General features: G+C 42.5%; 1 protein-coding gene across 2 annotated transcripts in view; it reads right to left on the bottom strand.

Moving 5' to 3' along the window:
- The window catches only part of LOC144598052 (MAP kinase-interacting serine/threonine-protein kinase 1-like), a 30,967-nt gene extending 12,187 nt beyond the window's left edge, over nt 1–18,780 (bottom strand). Inside the window, exons 1-7 of one of the 2 annotated variants that reach the window (XM_078407933.1) lie at nt 18,691–18,780; nt 13,573–13,684; nt 10,633–10,734; nt 10,073–10,170; nt 7,707–7,786; nt 6,935–7,008; nt 1,886–1,990 (exon numbers count right to left, since the gene is read on the bottom strand). In XM_078407933.1, the coding sequence (XP_078264059.1) occupies nt 1,886–1,990; nt 6,935–7,008; nt 7,707–7,786; nt 10,073–10,170; nt 10,633–10,734; nt 13,573–13,684; nt 18,691–18,741 (622 nt within the window). In that variant the 5' untranslated portion in view covers nt 18,742–18,780. Of the gene's footprint in view, nt 1–1,885; nt 1,991–6,934; nt 7,009–7,706; nt 7,787–10,072; nt 10,171–10,632; nt 10,735–13,572; nt 13,685–17,757; nt 17,804–18,690 lie in introns of those variants that run through there. The other variant, XM_078407934.1, reaches the window with a different exon arrangement.
- Between the last annotated feature and the right edge of the window lie 3,604 nt (nt 18,781–22,384).

Here is a 22,384-nt window from a genome sequence, read left to right as displayed (position 1 = left end):
TTTTTCAAAACAGTCAATCTGATGTCAAAGAGACGATGAAAGCAGTATCAACATCAAATGGCTTCAGAGCAAAAGTCATGTCACACATCTCCCTATTCCAGCTCAGTTTTCTTTTCCAGATGACATCCTCCAACTCACCATATAAACTGAAGATAATAATAATAATAATAATGCATTACATTTATATAGCGCTTTTCAAACACTCAAAGACGCTTTGATGAACAAGTTCTCCTTTACAAACATTGTTTGGTATTGCAATCAGTACGAATAAAAGTTTACACTTCACAAGGCAACAGCATCTTTCCCCAATATCTGCATTTTTGATAAAGCATCAAACAATGTGAATCACGTTCACTATCTCAACTTTTACCAGCTCACTTGTCAACAAACTATGGTTCGTTAACTGAGGCAGACATGCCTCTGCATGCCTCTGGACTAGCTGTCTCCACCGCCAACATAGGAATACTGCTTGCTAAAGCTTTGACTATGATACAGTCATGCAGGATCTCAAGAGATTCAGCAATTACACTGACAACCTACTCACAACCAGTCTGTAGTACCCAGACAAACTAGGCTTATACCTGCAAATAAGCCAGGAAACCGATTAGGCTGTATTCTCCATCTGCCAAGTAGGCTTGTTTGTACCTCAGGGGGGGACATTTGGCATGCATGCATTTATCACTCCTCACTGTGAACCAGTTTTGCTCACTGATTTTGCTGCATTTTCTTTCACATCCCCTGATGGTGAACAGGTTTTTAACAATTCTACTAGAAACTAAACATAACAATTCTCAGGCAAATATTGTACACAATTTGAAGGAGCATGCACTGTGGTCATTGTGTTAATGACCACAAACTTCAACCAACTTAATTTAAAAGTTGAAAACTTTCCCAGCTAGATAAGGGCCACTTCAAATATACTTGTTACACTGCAAATTAACAGCAAATGCTGCTGCCCCTTAGCAATCATAAGGATCAATACATGAGCTGTTTTCCCCAAGTCATTAATTTAAACCTCATATTTTATGCTCAAAACTTGTCTTTTGCATAATTCTGATCCATGCTCAATGTTCAACAAATTTAATTACAATTATTTCCCATTTCCCTTCACAAGGCAAAATTAAAAGAGCAATTATAGTTATTTAGGACACAGTCTTTGTTCAGAATCCTGTCAATGTCAAGGAAACTATGAAGCATTTCCAAAATACTCAGAACAAATAGATGATCCATATGGTGAATAATTCTGCCTATAAGTAGAAACTGTTCAGGAGGCTTGTTAAAATACAAATCACACACAACACTCTGAACTCCTGAAACATTCATTTTAAAATGAAGAGGGGGGGGGGGGGGGGGAGGGGGGGAGGAGAGGGGGGAGGAGAGGGTGCTGCACCAATGCAGGAGTGGTTTGGGCCCAACGGGTCCACTTGGTCTAGTTTTTTAATTAAAGTTTCCTTGAGTGCCAGAAAGAGTAGGAATACCCCTATACATTTCATAGTGAATCCTTGCCCCTGTCCCATACATCTTCCATTTGTGGTTGTCTTTGGACACCTCTGCTCACCAGTAACATTGGCATTAGAAACTTTTCCTTAGTGTTACCAGCAGAATCTTCCAGTCATCCAAAATCTACCTTCGTCTACTGGTATTTAGAACATTCCGACTGGGTTTGGGCAGAAGTTAGTTTTGCATCAATGAAGTGAGCCTTAATATTAAAATTCCAATATTTCACAGTATGAAGTGAAAGTATAAGTGGTAATTATTAGCCCCAAGTTTTAAATTACAGATCTCAACTGTACAACTCCAATACCAGCACAAAAACACCTTCCCTGCCAAAGCACTTTGATCTCAGAACTATAGGATTATTTATTTTGGTGCTAACAGTTCTTACCTTTGGTATGTAGAAAATTTAAGGCAGATGCAATGTCTTTCACTACAATACTTGCTTCTCTCTCATTGAAGTGCTTTATTCTCTGAATATGAGTCAGGATGGAACCTAGGAGCCAGAGTTAATTTTTAAAGATTAATTTTGCATGAATGCGCTTTTCCAAAAAGCAATGGATTGCACTTCAGTTTTCATTTGTGTATCACTAACTTCCCAGCCCAAACGTCAGCCCCCAATGCCCAGAAGCTGAACCACCCCCCTCACATTCTTCATAACATCCTCTTTATCAGCATGCGTCACTGCTTAGTTTGGCAACACCTCTGCAAAAGCACTAGAAATTACAGAGTTGCAGATGTGGCCCAGTATCCTGGTGGTAGAAGGGAGAAGGGGCCATGGGCCAGATGGTAGGGATCCTTGATGCTGCTGCCTTCTTGAGACAGCGCTTCATGTGGATGTTTTCGATGGAAGGGAGGGCTGTGCGTGTGGTGGACCAGGTGGAGTCCACCACTCTGAGGCTCTTGCATTCTTATGCATTGGAATTGCCCACTAGACCATGCTGCAAAGTCAGTATCCAGCAGGATACTTTTACTCCTTCCCACTTATCGGGTTTTTTTTCTAACGGTGGGTGGTGAATCCTAGGAATTCCCTGCCCAAGAAAATTGTGGAATCCAGCGCAAAAGAAGTATTTAAAGCAGAGGTCTAAGAAAAGTTAAGAAAACGCCACCAATACAGATCAGGCAAGGATCAATATTGTGAGGCCCAAAGATTGTAGATTTAAAAACAAGGAGATGTGTGTCTGTGGTGCTTAGGGGGAGTGTGCGGGGGAGAAACAAGGGAGAAGGGGTGCCATGCAGTTTGAAGAAACACTGAGGAAGCATTGTGGACTAAAGGAAAATGTGGGAGAAAAGAGACGGTGGGATTGCAAGCCATGGTGCTTTTTGCAGACAGCGAAGATGGTTGTGAAAAATTGCAGCAGGATCTTGATCGATTGGCCACATATGGGGAATAGTTGATGGGATTTAATAGAGAGAAATGTGAGGTGTTGCATTTTAGGAAGTCTAACAAGGGCAGGACCTACACAGTGAATGGTAGGGCTCTGGGAAGTGTTGTAGAGAAGGGGGATCTAGAAGTGCAAGTGCATGGTTCCTTGAAGGTGGAGTCGCAGGTAGGTAAGGTGGTCATAAAGGCATTTGGCACATTTGCCTTCATCAGTGAGGGTATCGAGTATAGAAGTTGGGAGGTTATGTTGTAGTTGTATAAGACGTTGGTGAGTCCGCATTTAGTATTAAGTTTAGTTTCTGGTCACCATGTTATAAGATGTTGTCAAGCTAGAAAGGGTACAGAGAAGATTTATGAGGATATTGCCAGGACTAGAAGGTATGAGCTATAGGGAGAGGTTGAGTAGGCTGGGACTCTTATTCCTTGGAGAGCAGGAGGGTGAGGTGTATAAAGGTGTATAAAATCATGAGAGGAATAGATTGGGTAGATGCACACAGTCTCTTAGAGAAGGCGAATCGAGGACATAGGTTTAAGGTGAAAGGGAAAGGATTTAATAGGAATCTGAGGGGTACCTTTTTCACACAGTGCGGTGGGGGTATGGAACAAGCACCAAAGGAGGTAGTTAAGGCAGGGACTATCACAACATTTAAGAAACAGTTAGACAGGTACATGGATAGGACAGGTTTGGAGAGATACAGGCCAAATGCGGGCAGGTGGGACCTGTGTAGCTGGGACATGTTGGGCAAGTTGGGCTGAACAGCCTGCTTCCACACTATCACTCTATGAAGCTCAGAATTGCAGACCAGAGGAAGTGTATGTCTTGTGTCTGCCCTGTTTACTGCAACCTGCCCAGTCCTTCCCAGCTCCCATCTGCACATGTGGTCCTTTTGAAGGCCATGCTACATTCACACACAAGGCCCCATTCCCGACATGCTCCATTTGCACACCTGCCTCTGCTCTGGCTTCTAACAGCAACACTCTGAGTTGATGGGAGCCATTACTAGCTCAACTTTGCAATGAAGAACGCAGGGCGGCATAGTGGTGCAGTAGTAGAGATGCTGCCTTACAGCACCAGGATCCGGGTTCGAACCTGACTACGGGTGCTGTCTGTACAGAGGTTGTACATTTTCCCTGTGAAGGCGTGGGTTTTCACAGAGTGCTTATTTCCTCCCACCTTCTAAAGGCGTGCAGTTTTGTCGATTAGTTGGCTTTTGTAAATTGTCCCTCGTGTGTAGGTTAGAACTAGTGGATGGGTGAGCACTGGTCAGCATGGGTTTGATGCGTCGAAAGGCTTGTTTCCACATTGCATCTCTTAACTAAACTAAACACAATGGTCTGGAGATCCTGAGGTTATTCTCAATGAGGCAGAGACTATTAGGGAGAAATGTGCAAATTCTTGATGTGTTGGATGGGGAAATAAAGAAAACAACTAAGAAGTTGTTGAAAAGCCAGCATTTTGAATCCCTTCAGTCCTTCTAGTGTAGGTATTTCCATCACGATGTTGGGTAGCCAGTTCTATGATTGGGGTCAACAATGAAAGAATGACACTAACCCAGGATCGTATGCAACCTGGAGCAAAACCAGCAGATGGCGGTATTCCCATATGTATGCAGCCCTCATCTTTCCTCTTTTACAGGTTTGAGAGGTTCCAACGGAGTGGTCAAGGGAACTAACAGAAGTTCATTTTGTAGATGGTACATACTACAGCCACAGTGGTGGAAGTAACAAACATATTGGATACCAATGGGTAAGATGTTTTGACCTGGGTAGTGTCGAGTTTCTTGAGAGTTTTTGGAATTATAATCACCCAGACAAGTGGAGAATATTCCATCATGTTCCTGATTGGAACTTTGGAAATGGTGGAAAAGTCTTGGACTGCCAGGAGTCAAGTCTCTAATAACCCAGTATTTACATGTTTCATCTAGTTGAATTTCTTGTGACCCCTCCCCCCCCCCCCCCACCCCGGACGCTAATGGGAGGGGGACAGTGTTATATTGCAGTTGAATATCAAGGGAACTCTTTAGATTCTTTCCCATGGCAAATGGTCATTGACTGACACATTCGTGACATGAATTTCACTTAATAGCCCATCCCCTTGCTTCAATGTTGCCCTTGAACTTGCTGCCTGCAAATGTAGTTTTATTCACGAGCTGAGGAATTACAACTAACATTGAATATTGTGCAGTTGTCAGCAAAGATTTCCACTTCTAAGATTTATGAAGGAGAGTGATTAAGTGGTATCGCTGGGCAGGAATGATGGACTTCCAACAACCAACGGAATCAAGGGCATGGAATCAAGGGATATGGGGAGAAAGCAGGAATGGGCCACTGATTTCGGATGATCAGCCATGATCATATTGAATGGCGGTGCTGCCTCAAAGGGCAGAATGGCCTACTCCTGCATTTATTTTCTATGTTTCTATCCTCCCTCCAAACATGATACAACTCCAAGCATTGTTTTTCCCCACGATGTCTATTAACTTCAGTTTTACTCTGGCCTCTTGATCTCACAGTCCATGAAATGCTACATTGATATCAAGGGCACTTAGTTGTCTCACCTCTGGAACTCTGTCTTTGGTCATTTTTTGACCAGGATTAGATTATTCCAGACATTACACTGAGTGAATTGAATTGGCCGAAAATAGGATTCAGTGATGGTGATCAGTGATCACCCACTTGGGCATTCTGCCTGAACATGCCTTGTCTTTAATACTCACATACAAGGACTGTTGAGGCTGTGGAAGTTCTTGCAGCTTCATCTGTTATCTGCTTAACTGTCTACTGTGCATGGTTATGTGCTTTGATTTACTAATGGGATGAATGGTATCCTATCATAATTCTAATTGTGAATGCAAAAACTAAAGGAAAAAATTAATACAAAAACTAGGATGGAGCCAGGAGAAAAAAAACATTTGAAGTATGAACTTGTGCGATAAAATTTCTGGGATCACAAAGTTTCAACCCCAGGATTTCAAAGTAGTGAGAACATTGCAAATATCACAATGATAATTTTCTAAAATTCATCAATTGATCATTTCATAATTTCATTTAATTTGGGAAGTGGGTCAGACTGTCTGCTCTTTTAAAAAAAGCTTCACTAAGTAAGTGGAAAACACGAAAATTATAAGTAATTTAATCAGGAAATTCATGCAGTTTGCTGACAAGGAGGGAGGGACAGAAGATAATTTTCAGCTGCTCAAGTTTGAAAGAATAGATCTTGCCTGATAAACCTGACTGATTATTATGAAGATGTGATTAAATAAACAGAAATAGATTTCAACAGATTATAAACCAACTTTCCATTGAACAGATGGCAAGTAATGTCCTATAAGAATCAGTTTTGGAACTACAAATATTCACCCTATTTATTAAAGATAAATGATGAGACAAAAAGCCACAGATTCTATTTTGTCGGTGACATAAAACCAGCAGCATAATAAGTGAAGAAAAAGCAATAAATGACAAAGTGACAAGCAAAAGTATGAATGTGCCAAGTGAATTTCAATGATAGACCAAAGTATTCTCTAAATGGTTAAAAAAAAAGAGGAATATAAAACTTAGGTGCCTCAATTACTAAAGATAGGCAGATACAGAAAACAATCAAAAAGACAAATATTTTATCTTACACATTGTGAGCAGTTCCCTGTTATGTCAAAAGTGTTGTAAAAGTCTTGACATACAATTAATTGATGCAGAAAATTTCATAAACAAGACATTTTTAGTTTTGCCCAAGGAAAGACATTAGATCAAAAAAAATTCTAACTCTTCTTATGTTATTGCCTTGCAATCACAATATCACCGAACAAGTAAATGGGACTAGAGCAGAATAAATGGCTCTCCCCATTCATTCCTGTAAAAGAGCGCCAATCACTACTTTATGTTTAACCATTCCTTCCAAAGAAGCCCACGAATCAAAGCTAAAACCGAGCCTATGGATAAGGTCACAAAATAAGGATTTGCTCCATTAAGAGTCCTACTAATTCTCTCACATTGCTACCAAGCAAAAAAGTATAACATTTCATCATACACCATGTTTTGGAGAAATAGGGTACCTACCTCCATGCATTTTTTCAAACACCAGGTAAAACTTTGCTTCGTCCTCAAAAAATTCAATCAACTCTAAAATGTTCCTATTAAAAAAATGGGAAATAAATTTAAATTTTCTGACCCGAAATGTCATCTGTCCAAAAATGCTACCTGGCCTGCTGTGTTCCTCCAGCAAATTTTATGCTCAATATTCCAGCATCTGTGGTTTCTTATGTCTCGATCTCACTAAAGTCTAAGAAAACTGTCATAAGTAAAAATTGAAGTGCATTCAATCATGCCATATCATTAACGAGTCACACACCCGACTTCCTAAGGAGCCAATCTCTTCCAATCTCTGTCACAGCTAAAGTTGCATGGCAGAACAGGAAACGATTCAAATGGTTCTCAAAGGGTCCCTGCATAATAATAATGTTCCCATTGACCTGTGGGAATCCCAAGCCCATCGTTAACAGATTTTTTTCTTTTGCGACTTCCACACTGCTCATTATTAGCCCTTCCTTGAGATATCAGCAGATGTACTACCGACTCTCCCTTCACGCAAAGGCATTAATTTAGATTCATAATTACAGAGGGCCCAGCATTGATTCCCACAGCAGCTCATAAGTAACAGAATACCTCCTTAAAATGATTCTTCATTCCCCTTTTGTTTTTAAAAAAAACTTTCAGCTGAAACAAAGCAATCTGCCAATATTATTTAAGATTGTGGTTACAACTGTCTGTATACTATACCAGTCTCATAAGAGATGGCCATTAGTCCCATATGGGAAGACCGGAAACTTACTGGTTTCCCTGACATTGATATAAAGTCTCAACTTCACGGAACACCCTACTTCGGCTCAAATCGGACTTCTTCTCAATGACCTGCAGGGAAGAACACAATGTGCTTTGAACCTTTCCAAGCTTTGCGAAAGAAACAAAAAAAATGGCTGTTCTGCATTTTCTCATGTTGGGACAAAACCAATCCTCCCAGTTTGTGAAGATCCCCATCACAATAAGATGTTGAATTGATCAAAAGTCCTAGATGACATTGGATGATACAAGCTTAAGAAAATCAAACCAACTAAAGATACAATATCTATTTGTCAATCATCAGGTAAGTAAATATATATTTTTAAACATGTTAGAAATACAAATGTTGACATTCACCTAAATTACAAAAAAAATACAAAACACTATGAAGCAGGAGAGTGCTCAGGGAGTAATCTGACTGACATTAGAATCCTTGGTATTTATTTCACAAAATGCTGGAGTAACTCAGCAGGTCAGGCAGCATCTCAGGAGAGAAGGAATGGGTGACGTTTCGGGTCGAGACCCTTCTTCTGACATTAGAATCCTAGTATATACATATGAACATACACATTAAGAAACAAAATAGGCTACTTGACCCCTTGAGTATACTCCACCATTAAAATAGATCACATATATTACATTTACAGACTTTAACTGGGCCAAGTGATAATTGTTAACACAGCCATCATGACTGTAACTGACAAAGCACAACATAATTTGACCCTGCGCATGGAAGATTAAACATATTCAAAAGTAAAGCATTAAATTGATGAGGTTTTGTTTGTAATGTTTATATTAAAATGACTTAACACTTAATTAGATGAATACTAGACTGTGGACCCGTTGGGTCCAAATCTCTCATGCAGGCCTCTCCTGGGGCAACCCACCCCCAACTGACGATCCTGCGGGCCCGGCAACCCTCTCCAACTGACGAAGCCCATTGCTGGGCGGGGAGTGTCCCCTGGGGCCATGGGGCAGGCGACGGACGCGTTGAGTTTCCATTGTGATGTCAAACACGCGGACCCGTTGGGTTCGCATTGTGATGTCATACACGGGTGAGGGCCACGGGAGATGGAAAAGTGACTTTTTAACTTTAAAAAGTGATTTTTAAAGATTAAAAAGTGAAAAAAATAATTAAATATAACATTTATTTGAACCCCAGGACAATGGTGAGCAAGGTGGGTCTAAAATTGTCATGCTATCATGTACCATTTTGGCTGTATTTCCAGTACAAGAACAAATACATAAATACATAAATACACACACACACACACAAACAAGATGAGTTTTAGCAATATATAGATGGCAGTACAATTATAAAGTCAAATACAAAAAATCAGAAGGACAGAAAATCAACATGCTTCACAAAATCAGAGAGGCCAAACTAATTTTTTATACATCAACAGTTCCTTGTTATCAGTATCACATTCTAATCTTTCACACAGACATTTCCAAATAGCTACAATACCCTGGGAAGTTAGCCATGCAAAGGACCACAAAGCACATAAAAAGGGGAAGATTTGTTGTTGGACTAAAATTACAAAGCAATTTTGACACTCATGGGTTTTGGTGTCTTTGGAAACACTTATTCAAACGAGGTGGGCATCATTGACAAGATCAGCACTTACAGGACACCCCTAAACTGAATTTCAGGGATCAGTTAAGAATTAATGTCATATTTAAGCTAGATGAGGCAGGTCTGACATATTTCCCTCCCTAGATAAATCAGTATTCTAATTTAGTAATTTCAGATTTATTCTATTAACTGAGTATAAACGCCTCAGCTGTCATGCTGGAACTTGAACTTAAAGGTCTAGATCAGTCATAGCCTCTGCAGTAGCTTTACTATGCTACTATACCTCAACATTTGATATCTATCCCAGATCAAAGAGATCAATCAGTAAATAAGCACAGTAAAATAAAACAGACTTCCAATTCATTATCTTTCCTCTAACTTTCCAATTATATCAGTTTTAACTGGTTACCCTTCTTCTTTTCATACAACGCATCAGGTGAGTTGAATTTGTTTGCCTGAACTCAGTTAATACTGTTGACATCTTTGGGCAATGTTTCCATTTTTCCCCTCTTGATTTCCTCAGAACTGTATTCAGAATCTGTACCATCACCCTTAATGTCAGAAGAATCCAGGATAAAATCCCTAAACTACAGGATAAGCATCTCATACTATAAATAAAGGATATATGGCCTTTGTGGATTCATAATGATATAACTACTCAAAATAATTAACAAATAATAACATATTTTGTAGCAAGATCTAACTCTCAATTCTTTCTAATATGAGAATTTTCTGGAGCAATGTCCTCCATTGACACTCACGCAATGAAGCATTCTTCTTACCTTTACAGCGCATTCTTTTCCACTGTGCAGGTTAACACATCCTTGGACCTTTGCAGAGGTTCCTTCTCCTAATCGTTCATCAGTTAATCTGTATAAATCTTCCGAAGCACGGAGAGATTCAGTAAGCAATTATTTCCAAAGTGTAACAATATTTTCAGTTCACCATCAAAGGAAACCAAAGTCAGGGCAAATCTACACAGGCAATTGTATATTAAAGAAATAGCTTAGATCATGCTTAAATAAAGCACATTTATTGCCAGTATGGAATTTCAAAAATTATCTTTGACTTTTTCTTACATACAGTTACAGTAACAGTTGTGGTAATGCAATCAAATGTGGATAGAAAACCATACTTTCTAAGCAGACATGTTAGACACGAATAAGGGCAAAATGGCCAAATTAATTCATTGTATTTACCTCGTGATCTTTTTTTTAAAAAGTAACAAGTCACCTGAAATCCAAAACTGGGTTGTTGTGTTATTCTCAACTATATTCTGAACATCCAAAAGGCATGCAATACCATCTCTGCAGATCAAATATTAGAATTCAAAGTCACTAACCTTCAAACCTCCCAGTGAAACTGTCCAGTGCTCTGGTTCTTCTCTTTTTCTTGTTGCGTTTGCCACTATCAACAATATTGACTGGCTGACTTGACATCATTTCTATTATAATACAAAATACAAAATAAATCTTGTCAACCAAAAAGTGCAGATGCTATTTTCTTTTTAAACAGAAAAATAGTGGGCGTGTAGTGGGCGAGTGGGGTGCACTGGAGAAAAAAAGCACAATGTCCATGAATCAAAGAAAGGAACATCAACAGAGTGGAATAGCATTGAAGATAGAGCAGCACCTGAGGATGAAGCAAATTTTCATATCAGATGGTGGGGAACAAAAAATGCAGAAACAGTTCAAACCAGGAGTTCACAAATCACACATGACCTCGCAGTAAGGCGGACAGGTGAGGGTACAGAAATAGAGAATAACCCATTTGGCAGAAAAGTACTACGCCAATATTTCAATGCAGTACTGAATGATTGCTTCATTATGTGAAAAGCAGTCTTTCAGATAAGACATTAAACCAAGTCTCCATTTTCCATACTAGGGCATCCGAGATGTTCCTCATTTTTCAGGGAACATGGGTTCCCCCATCCTGTCATAGATGGGGCCCTCACACGTATCCTTTGTGCCCCATAGTTCTGCTCTGGCTCTGTCTCTCCCCCAGATGCAACTAGCGCAGAATTCCCCTGATCCTCCCCTTTCACCCCACCAGCCTCCGCATCCAACATATTATCAAACATTTCCGTCACCTCCTGCGTGATCCCACTACTAATCACATCTTCCCATCTCCAGCCTTTACCGCCTTCTGCGGAGACAGCTCCCTCCGCAACTCTTTGATGCACTCATCCATTCCCACCCAAACCAATGCCTCCCCAGGTACTTTCCTCTGCAACCGCAGGAGATGCAACAGGGGTCCTTCTACCTCCTCCCGCGACTCCATCCAGGGACCCCAACTATCCTTTCAGGTGAGAAAGAGGTTCACATGTACATCTAACTTCATCTACTGCATCCGGTGTTCCCGATATGGACTCCTGTACATTGGCAAGACCGAACGTAGCCTTGGCGACCTTTTCGCTGAACACTTGCTCAGTCTGCTGAGGACGATGGGACTCCCGGTTGAAAACCATTTTAGCTCCCATTCCCATACCCACACTGACCTTTCTGTACTAGGCTTCCTCCATTGGGGAGGCCACACGCAAACTGGAGAAACAGCATGTCATATTTCTCTTGGGTAGCTTACAACCCAGTGGTATGAACATTGAATTCTCAAATTTTAAGAAACTTTTACTAACATCCCCTCCCTTCCCCCCTTCCTCCACCCTTGTTGTTTAACCAGTTTCGCAGTTTGTCACAATGTATCCCAACAATGTTTGGCCAACAATTGGCCTATCAGGGCACCACCCTGTTGCTGACCCTGATTTGGCCTGGTCCTCATCTGTTGCTGACCCTGTTTTGGCATGGTCCTTCCTTGCCTCCAGTTTATCCCCTTACCCCACCCACCCCCTACTTTTAACCTGAAGTCACCATTTTTATTTCTCCAGCGATGCTGCCTGACCCACTGAGTTACTCTACCACTTTATGTCTATTTCCGTTTGTCTCCTCAGATGAATACAGTCACCTTAGCTCAGCAGGAAAGGAAGAGAAAACAAATGATATTGGGCAGTAACTTTTAATAGAATGGGCATTTCACAGGTAATTACTTTCTTCTGCATTTTCCAAGACCAAGAAAATGTTGGTTGTCCACTGTAAAATCTGAACAGTTTCAATGTGGGAAATTTGGAAATTTGCCCTCAACTTAACCTGGACTATCTCTGACACCTCTCTCCCCTTTCTTTATCTCTCTGTCTCCATCACAAGAGACAGACACCACGTCTACTTGTATACGTATACAACAAATCTACGGACTCCCAGTTATCTGGACTACATATTATCCCCGACTCTCAATTCTTCCGTCTCCGCCGCATCTGCTCCCAAGATGAGGCCTTTCATTGTAGAACATACGAGATGCCCTCTTTCTTTAGTAAATGTGGTTCCTCACAGATGGATGGATCCCTCACCAGCACCTCCTCTGTCTATTTCTATCCCCCCTTCATTCCTTCTTTCGGCTTCACAATTCACGTTTCAATCCTTTTGTCTCACACCTCCTGTTTTTTTCTTCTCTGGCCTTTATGCGACCATCTGCCGATCATACCCCCCCCCCCCCCACCCGTGTTCAACCGTGACCTGCAATGCTTTGTACTGCACCTCCACATTTCTAGCTTTCTTTCCACTCACCCCCACATCAGTCTGAAGAAGGGTATCGACACAAAACTTCACCTATCCATGTCTATCCACACACCCCAAAGATTGCAGATTGGTAGGATATTTGATATCTGTAAAAACATCTCTTAGTGTCCAAGTAGTGGAATCTAAGGAAAATTGATGTGGGAAGAATATACGTGACCAGTGTAAAATGGTGCGTGATAGTCAGGTGCACACTCAGCAGGCAGATGGGCCGGTTTCCACGCTGCATGAAAAGTCTGGAGAAGGGTCTTGACCCGAAAAGTCAACCATTCCTTCTCTCCAGGGATGCTGCCTGTCCCACTGACCTTCTCCAGCATTTTGTGTCTACCTGCATGAATTTATGTCCTGTTAACCAACTTAAAATGTCAACCTCTTACTGCCTACTCATTCGTCCCACCTCAGTAACAAATACAAGTTGCTGTGCAGGGCATTTTCTCGTCATGCTGTCAGATTTAACCCTGCACACCTACTTTTAAATTCACATGGAGCTAAAAATTAGTTTCCTCCGTTAGCTCTGTGCATGGTTGCTGCATGACCCACATTATGTTGCCAGATTTCCTCAGTTTTATTTCAGATTTCCAGTGAATGCCATGCTTTGTTTCCATTCAAATCTGAAAATACTTCTAAAGAAGAAAATAAGTAGTGTATGTTTTTGATACCTGGTCTTTTCTGAAGATTCTGTGTCATTACATCAGAACAGTCTGTTATTAGTTGAATAGAGCAGCCGGTGTTCTCCAACTCACCTACAGGGATTGGGGTAAATCGTGCGCTCTGTAACAAAACAGCCATCAATTACTCAAGCACAAAATAGTACTAAATTATAGCATTAAGTGTTCTAACAACGGAGAACATAAAGTGGGATGGGGTCATATTGCAGCTGAAACCTGCTTGGCAGGCAGTTCAATAATTGGTCCTGCATTTCAAGTGCTCCTTCCTGCTCAGTGCTCTCAGTGGCGCAGCGGTAGAGTTAATAATAATAATAATAATAATACATTTATTTTATATAGTGCTTTTCAAGATACTCAAAGACGCTTTACAAAGCAAACAAGACATAAAAGCAAACAAACAAACAAAAGATTTGTCCTGATGGAGAAGCGGCGAACAAATAGCGCCAGCGTCCTCTCACGTCAGGGTCCGGCAGTAAACAATAAAGAACACAAGACACACAATTACAATTTAACACAAACAACCATCACAGTGATTGCTCCAGGCACACCCTCACTGTGATGGAAGGCAAAGAAAAGTCTTATCTCCTCCTCAATCTTCTCCCGTGGTCGGGCAGTCAAACTGCTGCCTCGAGGCGATCGAGGCTCCCGACTTTTGAAACCCCCGCCGGGCGATGAAAGGCCCCAGGGCTGAGCCGAGCAGGCCGATGAAGGTCCTAAGCCCCCACCGGGCGATGGAAAGTGCCACGGTCGAGCCACGCAGGGCGATGGAGGTCCTGCGAGCGGGTCGATCAAACCTCGCGCTTCGGGGCGGTCGAAGCTGCTACGGCTGGAGCTCCTGAAAGCCGGTCGCTAGCCAGGGACCTGCGAGCTCCCGATGTTGCGGTCTGCAGGGCCCACGGCCGAAGCCTCCGAGATGGTAAGTTCAGGCCCTGCGACCGGAGTCTTCAAGGTCGATCCCAGCTGGAGGTCGCCGACTCCACAGTGTTAGGCCGTAGCGCGAATGGAGATACGACACGGTAAAGGTCGCATTTCCGTTGAGGAGGAGATTAGAAAAAAAGGTTTCCCCCACCCCCCCCCCCCACACATATACAGAGCTAAAAATAAATCAAAACATACATTTAAACGATAACGAAGACAAAAAAGACAGAGAGACTGCCGGTGAGCCGCAGCTGCAGGGCGCAGCCACGCCCCCTCCGTTGCTGCCTTACAGTGAATGCAGCGGCGGAGACTCAGGTTCGATCCTGACTATGGGCGCCGTGTGTATGGAGTTTGTTCATTCTCCCCGTGACCTGCGTGGGTTTTCTCCGAGATCTTCGGTTTCCTCCCACACTCGAAAGACGTACAGGTATGTAGGTTAATTGGCTGGGCAAATGTAATTTTTTTTTATTTTTTTAAATTGTCCCTCGGGTGTGTAGGCTAGTGTTAGTGTGCGTGGATCGCTGGGCGGCACGGACACGGTGGGCCGAAGGGCCTGTTTCCGCGCTGTATCTCTAAATCTAAAATCTATCCACATTACTATCAACCTCTACCTTAATTATACTCAGTAGCTGGCCATCCCAAGCCTACTGAGAATCAGAATGTTAACACTCACAAGCCTCAATGAAAACAAATGTAAATAGCCAACCCTTCAACGAGACTATTTCTACATTTTACAGCGAAAGATGGAGGCAGCAACGGACAGAAGGAAAGATCGATGCCAGTGAGCGGGCTGGGGGCTTACCTCCCACACCCTCGTAAAAGCTCTGGGTCGACTTTGGGAGTTGGCTGGACAGGGAGACTGAACCACAACCGTTGGAGGTGAGGGACGGCACGTTATCGGGCCAATGTTGAGGAGACGGGTCAAGTCAGTGGAATGGGCCGCTGGAGGCCCTGTAGCAGCCTGGGGCTCAAATCACTGAAGAAGGGTCTCGACTCGAAACGTCACCCATTTCCTTCTCTCCAGAGATGCTGCCTGACCGGCTGAATTACTCCAACATTTTGTGTCTACCTTTGATTTAAACCAGCATCTGCAGTTCTTTCCTGCTTAAATAGATCAGCTGCTTCTCCAAATGCCAAGTGTGTGGTACAGATGTAGCCTGCAGCGACACAGAACAGCGGTAGAGGACATTGAGACATCACCAAGCCAGGAAGACTCCTGCAACTCCGACCCAGTGCCACCACCATGACAATGAACCTTTATGGCAACGTTAAGACTCTAATATTTTTAATAAATTTGAACTTGAAGGGTACAAGATATCACCTAAAATATGACTTGTGCATTGACCCAGTTTGGACTACTGTCTAACATGTTTGTACTTAGTATGATTGTGCCGAACAAATGTCACTGAACTGTATGCAAAAATACAGTGTAAACAAAGAATATTCTTTGACCTCAGATGGAACAGTATAAGAGGTGAAAGATAGAGGTCAGATTATAAATGGTGAAGAAGGGTGGTGTTGGAATGGCACAAGGTAGGCCTTTCTTCAAGGAAAAACTAAAAAGGCCCTCAGAAATATATGTCAAATTCAGAATTAGGAGTAAATCTGTTGTTCTGACAATACTGGTGCTTTATTATCACATGTGCAAAAACACAGTGAAATTATTTTTTGAGTTGCCAGCTTTGGAGCCATTTCCATAGATCAGTCCGCATGCTAGGTCTTATGGAGCAATGCCCGTTCCAGTTGAGCCCCATCCCGCTGCAGGGCCTCCAGCAGTTACCTTCGTTTGGATCGCTCAGCGAACCAAAGTCCCATTTCTCGCCCTGCTGTCTTTGTGCCCCGGAGCGCTTCCTGCAGCATTCCTACCGGCCTTGCTCCTCATAATCGGCAGCAATGGCAACTCCAACCTCTCCGGTCTTTGGGCGACGAGCAAGGGTCCCAAGGGTGCTGGATTATCTAAGTTGTTTTAAATTCTCTTTTTCAGCAAAATAGAAAATGTTGCCACTGAGGATTTGGGTGATGGTTGGGAACAAAGCGAGAAGAAATCTGGTTTCCTCCACTGTACCTTCACTTCCACCAAAGGGCACAGACAGTCGTTTCAATAATGCTGTCGGATTAGATGGTATCAGTAATAGGCAACTGGATATAACAGACAACTGGATACAACAGACATGAACGCAATCAATCAGAATGGGATTTATTCACAAAATGCTGGAGTAACTCAGCAGGTCAGGCAGCATCTCGGGAGAGAAGGAATGGGTGACGTTTCGGGTCGAGACCCTTCTTCAGACCTCAAGTAGGAAAAAGATGATATATACAGATTTAATATATTCAGAAATATGCAAATCCCAAATAACATTAAAGTCATAAAACTTTTAAAACTATGCAATTTGAGTCTTGGAAACTAACCTCCAAACCTAAACTCCAAATAATTAAAGTTTTATATCAGTAAATTGCCCTGCGAAATGTTAGACATCTGCAAGGAAATCAGCTGTCAAGCCTCAATCTGGACTCTGCAATTAAGTGGAGTCAAATACACTTAGAGTCATAGAACATAGAACAGTACAGCACAAGGACAAGCCCTTCGGCCCACAATGTCTGTGCTGAACATATTGCCAAGATTGACTCTTATCTGCCAACACATAATCCCTCCAATCCCTGCATATCCATATGCTTATCCAAAAGTCTCTTAAATGCCACTAGCATATCTGCCTCAACAACCACTGCCAGCAGTATTTCCCAGGCACTCACCAACCTCTGTGAAAAAGTGTAAATCTCCTTTAAACTTTGCCAATCTCACCTGAAAGCAATGCCCTCTAGTATTAGCTATTTACATCCTGCGAAAAAGGATCTGACACCCTATCTTTGATTCTCATTTTATTTCCTTCTATCAGATCTCCCAACAACCTCCACTGTTCAAGTGAAAACAATCTACTTGTGTTGCCACTTTCAGGGAATTATGGACTTGGATCCCAAGATCCCTCGGTTCATAAGGGTTATGCCTTTAATTGTACAATTTCCCCTTACATTTGTCCTCCCAAAGTGCAATTCACATTTGAATCTCCCCATGTTCGGCACCTTGCATGAACACTTTTTTTCTCCCTTTAACACTGTACGAGTTACTGTTGATTAAAAAAATGTTTATATTCTTTCAGTGGTTTTTGATGGATCTGATCTTTTATTTCAATACAGCCCAGTTACACAAATTCAAGACAAACAGCAGACCCTAAATAGATTTTACTTCAGTTTTTATCATACCTTGAAATCATCTTCAATTACCTTGCCTTTTTCCGTCAGCCCAGGCACTTTGGAACACAGCAGCAAAAGCAGTAATAAAACTAATATAAAGGGCATGAAAATTATAATTTAAATTAGAGCTGCAGATTCGAATAACTGGCAGCTTTACTACCAAGAAACTTTGGTTACAGTTTCAAAAACAGTGATTGAAACTTTGAAAGTTGCAACCGATGATAACTTTGTTTTTTTGAATAGTAGTTCCACCGGCCGTGATCAAATGCACATTTTATTTACTGGATGTCAAGGCCTAAAAAATGCAACTTGTCAGACTGATGCAAGAGGCTAAAGTCAAGAGGCTAAAATACGTTCACCTTTTCCCATTGACAACACTGATATTGAATTAACTACAGGTATTCCTATAACAGATCCGACTGTTGGCGTCACTCAGTATTACAGCCGGCCTATTGCTTTAAAATAAAAAAAGGGTAAAAGAACACAGATGATCTTGCCACGTCAGTCAGTGATGGGAGGAGTACAGTTCCTCCCACCGACAAACTATAGCAATAAATGCAGATCAAAGGTTAGGTGTCATGGTTTGCAGTGAAGGCCCCAGTGGGTGTGCCTGAACTCACGGCCTTTTGAGTTGGAGATTGACTCGGCACAATCCAGCAACATTTTTTAAAAAGTGTCTGCAAAATGTACATCTTTCCAACAACTCGGGCTCGCCGAGAAAGCACGAAGTTTCACACATGTACAACAAAACCATTTGCCACGCAGTGCGGAGCGGAGCTGAGACGAGTCGGCAGGCGGTTGTCATGGAGCCGGTCCCCGAGGGCACATGAACTCCTCCCTGGCCTGGCCTGCCATGCCCCGCACAACACTCAGCACAGACCTGCCCCGCTGAACAGTCCAACGACATGGGCAGAAAACTAGTAGCGCCACTTTTTAAAATACCTGTAAACTCCGACTGCAAGGGGCAAATTCCGCTTTCAGAGCTTCCGCCATCTTCCACTTCCCACTTCTGGGCTCAGGAGCATAGGCATCACCCACAAGCCTCCACAGCGCCGCCATAACGGAGAGGTCAAGCGGGCAACAGACTGCCTGAAGCCGCCATGTTGAGAAGGTCGACAGGATCTTGACATTGTGGAAAAAAGTTCTAAGAAATCCTCAGTTGCACTTATTTAACTAAGTCGGCAGTCCAAACAACGGAAACTAGAGATACATGCAGGAAGGAACTGCATATGCTTGTTTACACCAAAGATAGACAGGTAGCTCAGTAATTAAATCTGCCTTATGTTTTACAGAAATAAAACTAAATCATGAGACATTGTTATAAATTGGCTGTGTCTTCACTCAAGTGCCAATTGGATGTCTTCACCTAATGCACATTTCTTCAATTTAGAAAGTCTGTCCATAAACCTGTCCAAATGGTTTTTTTTGTGCAGCTTACGTTGGCAACTTGTTCCATCTACCTACAGTTCTTTGTGTGACAAGATTGCTACGAGATTTAAATGTTTCCTCCTCACTTTAAATCTATGCCCTCTATTTTTAGATCATTCTACCCTGAGAAAATTCTGTGACCACCCTTATCTATGTCCCTCGTGATTTCATACATCTCATTAAGGTATCTTCTCAGCCTCTACTGCCTGTTGTAACGCACACAAGAGAGTCTTCACATCATCTGAGTAGCCCGATTTTCTGAGCTAAACCCAGCCAGCCTAGTAAAACCTGAAAGAGGTTTATTCTGCCTCACTGTAAAATTTAAACATTGGAGTTAAATGAGACATTTAGTTGCCAGCCTTGTTGAACACAGATACGTTTGTGATTTGGCAATTTTCCAATTCTTCTTCATCTCCCCTCCCCCAACCTACTTGTGTTTGAGTTTATGGCCATTACTGATGAGTTACTGATCCAAGGAACCCTGGCCACCATCATACTCCAAAACTATGGCCAACACGATTAGTTTTTGGATTGCTTTCACAAATTGTGGGTGCACACTGTGAACTTCAACGGCTCTTTGGTACCAATATCACATCCAAAAGATCAATATTTCACTTTAACTAGCTGTTGCGTGATGTGATGAATGATGTGAGCCAATCCATGCTTTGACTTTTGTTTTGTACAATTCTGATTTGCCAATTTATATGACCCAGATATCAGCAATCAAAAATCAAATTATAAAGTTATCCCATTTAAAAATATATATATATAAATAATAGAATCCAAATGATACATAGAACCAAGGGAAACATATTATGATTCACTGTGCCTATAATGCATTCTATTGTGGTCCCCATCGGAAGAAAAGGGAATGCATTTCAGTATCATCTAACATTCTTCTTTCTGAATGTACCAAGTGCTTTAGAGCCAATTACAGCGCCCTCCATAATGTTTTGGACAAAGACCCATCATTTATTTATTTGCCTCTGTACTCCACAATTTGAGATTTGTAATAGAAAAAAATCACATGTGGATAAATTGCACACTGTCAGATTTTATTAAAGGCCATTTTTATACATTTTGGTTTCACCGTGTAGAAATTACTGCTGTGTTTAAACATCGTCCCCCCATTTCAGGGCACCATAATGTTTGGAACACATGGCTTCACGAGTGTTTGTAATTGCTCAGGTGTGTTTGATTGTCTCCTTAATGCAGGTATAAGAGAACTCTCAGCACCTAGTCTTTCCTCCAATCTTTCCATCACCTTTGGAAACTTTTATTTCTGTTTATTAACATGAGGACCAAAGTTGTGCCAATTTAGTCAAAGAAGCCATTATGAGACTGAGAAACAAGAATAAAACTGTTAAGACATCAGCCAAACCTTAGGCTTGCCAAAATAAACTGTTTGGAACATCATTAAAAAGAAAAAGAGCACTGGTGAGCTTACTAATTGCAAAGGGACTGGCAGGCCAAGGAAGACCTCCACAGCTGATGATAGAAGAATTCTATAATAAAGAAAAATCCCCAAACACCTGTCCGACAGATTAAGAACACTCTTCAAGAGTCAGGTGTGGATTTGTCAATGACCACTGTCCACAGAAGACTTCATGAACAGAAATACAGAGGCTACACTGCAAGATGCAAACCACTGGTTAGCCGCAAAAATAGGATGGCCAGGTTACAGTTTGCCAAGAAGTACTTAAAAGAGCAACCCATATTTCTGGAAAAAAAGGGCTTGTGGACAGATGAGACGAAGATTAACTTATAGCAGAGTGATGGCAAGAGTAAAGTATGGACTTCTTCTTGAGTTTGTGGCAGCAGAAATTATGTAACGCCCTCCAGGCGCTGTAGCCAGTGCAATGTGCTGTTGTCAAGGGCCGTGAGGTCTACCCCTCCATCAGGGGGACGGAGGACAATGCAGTTGAAAATGACATGCTGCGCTGTTTGCTGGTCTGCTCCATACATGCAGGCTGCTGATGGACGCAACCCCCAACGATGCATGTTGGCATTGAACCGGCTGACCCCTGTGCGGAGCCAGTTCAGGGCGACCCCCTCTTTGCGGGGCATGCCCAAGCCCGGTGGGGCTGTGGTGTTCGGTGCGACAGCGAATTGAGGAGGTCGCGATGTCTGTTCCCAGCTGGTTCTCCATGCTCCTAGTATGTTGAAACCGGAGCCACAGAGGGTGGCTGCATGACGGGAGAAAGGGTGACGAGATGACAGGCGTTGAGGTCCCAGTTGCTGTGAACCTTGGGCGAGGTGGTGCAAAGGATGTTTAACATCCGATGGGGCCTTGCGTTGAGCTTCCTTGTTGTTCAGGTGAAAGGCCGTTGTGGTTTTTGCCATACTCAGTTTTAGTCTCCAGGTCTCAAGGTAGCCCTCGACAAGTTCCATATCCGCCGAGAGCACATCCTCAACATTTGACCAGCTCTTGTCCGAGTGCAGTAGGGCCAAGTCATCTGCATATCCATACTGGTGCGAGGTCGTGCGTGGCAGATCGCTGATATAGAGATTGAAGAGCATGGGGGCCAGTACCGAGCCTTGGGGGACACCGTTTCTTAGGCGTCGCAGTCGGCTAGATTGTCCGTCGCTGGTCTTGAGTACATAACTGCGGTTGGCAAGGATGTTGGCAAGGAGCCGCACTAAATGACAGTCAGGGATGGTTCAGAGGAGCTTCAAGATCAAGCCCTGGTGCCACACAGTATCATAAGCGGCGGTGAGGTCCCCCAATGTGATGCCCGCCTTGTGACCCTTTTCGAAACTGTCTTCGATGTCATTGGTCAGCTTGACTATTTGGTGGGTGGTGCCGCGTCCACGCCAAAATCCGGCTTGTTCAGCGGGTAGTTGAGAGTCAACGATTGAATCGAGCCGGCCAGAAGTCGTTCGAGTAAAGTATGGAGGAGAGAAGGAACTGCCCAAGATCCAAAGCATACCACCTCATCTGTGAAACACGGTGGTGGGGGTTTTATAGCCTGGGCATGTATAGCTACTGAAGGAACTGGCTCACTTATCTTCATTGATGAAACAACTGCTGATGGTAGTAGCATCATGAATTCTGAAATGTATAGACACATCCTATCTGCTCAAGTTCAAACAAATGCCTCAAAACTCATTGGCCGGCAGTTCATTCTACAGCAAGACAATGATCCCAAACATACTGCTGAAGCAACATAGGAGTTTTTCAAAGCTAGAAAATGGTCAATTCTTGAGT

Source organism: Rhinoraja longicauda, chromosome 11, assembly GCF_053455715.1.
Source record: "Rhinoraja longicauda isolate Sanriku21f chromosome 11, sRhiLon1.1, whole genome shotgun sequence".
Taxonomy (NCBI): Eukaryota; Metazoa; Chordata; class Chondrichthyes; order Rajiformes; family Arhynchobatidae; genus Rhinoraja; species Rhinoraja longicauda.
The sequence above is the reverse complement of the archived record's forward strand: the minus strand, read 5'-3'. Positions and strand labels throughout refer to the sequence as shown.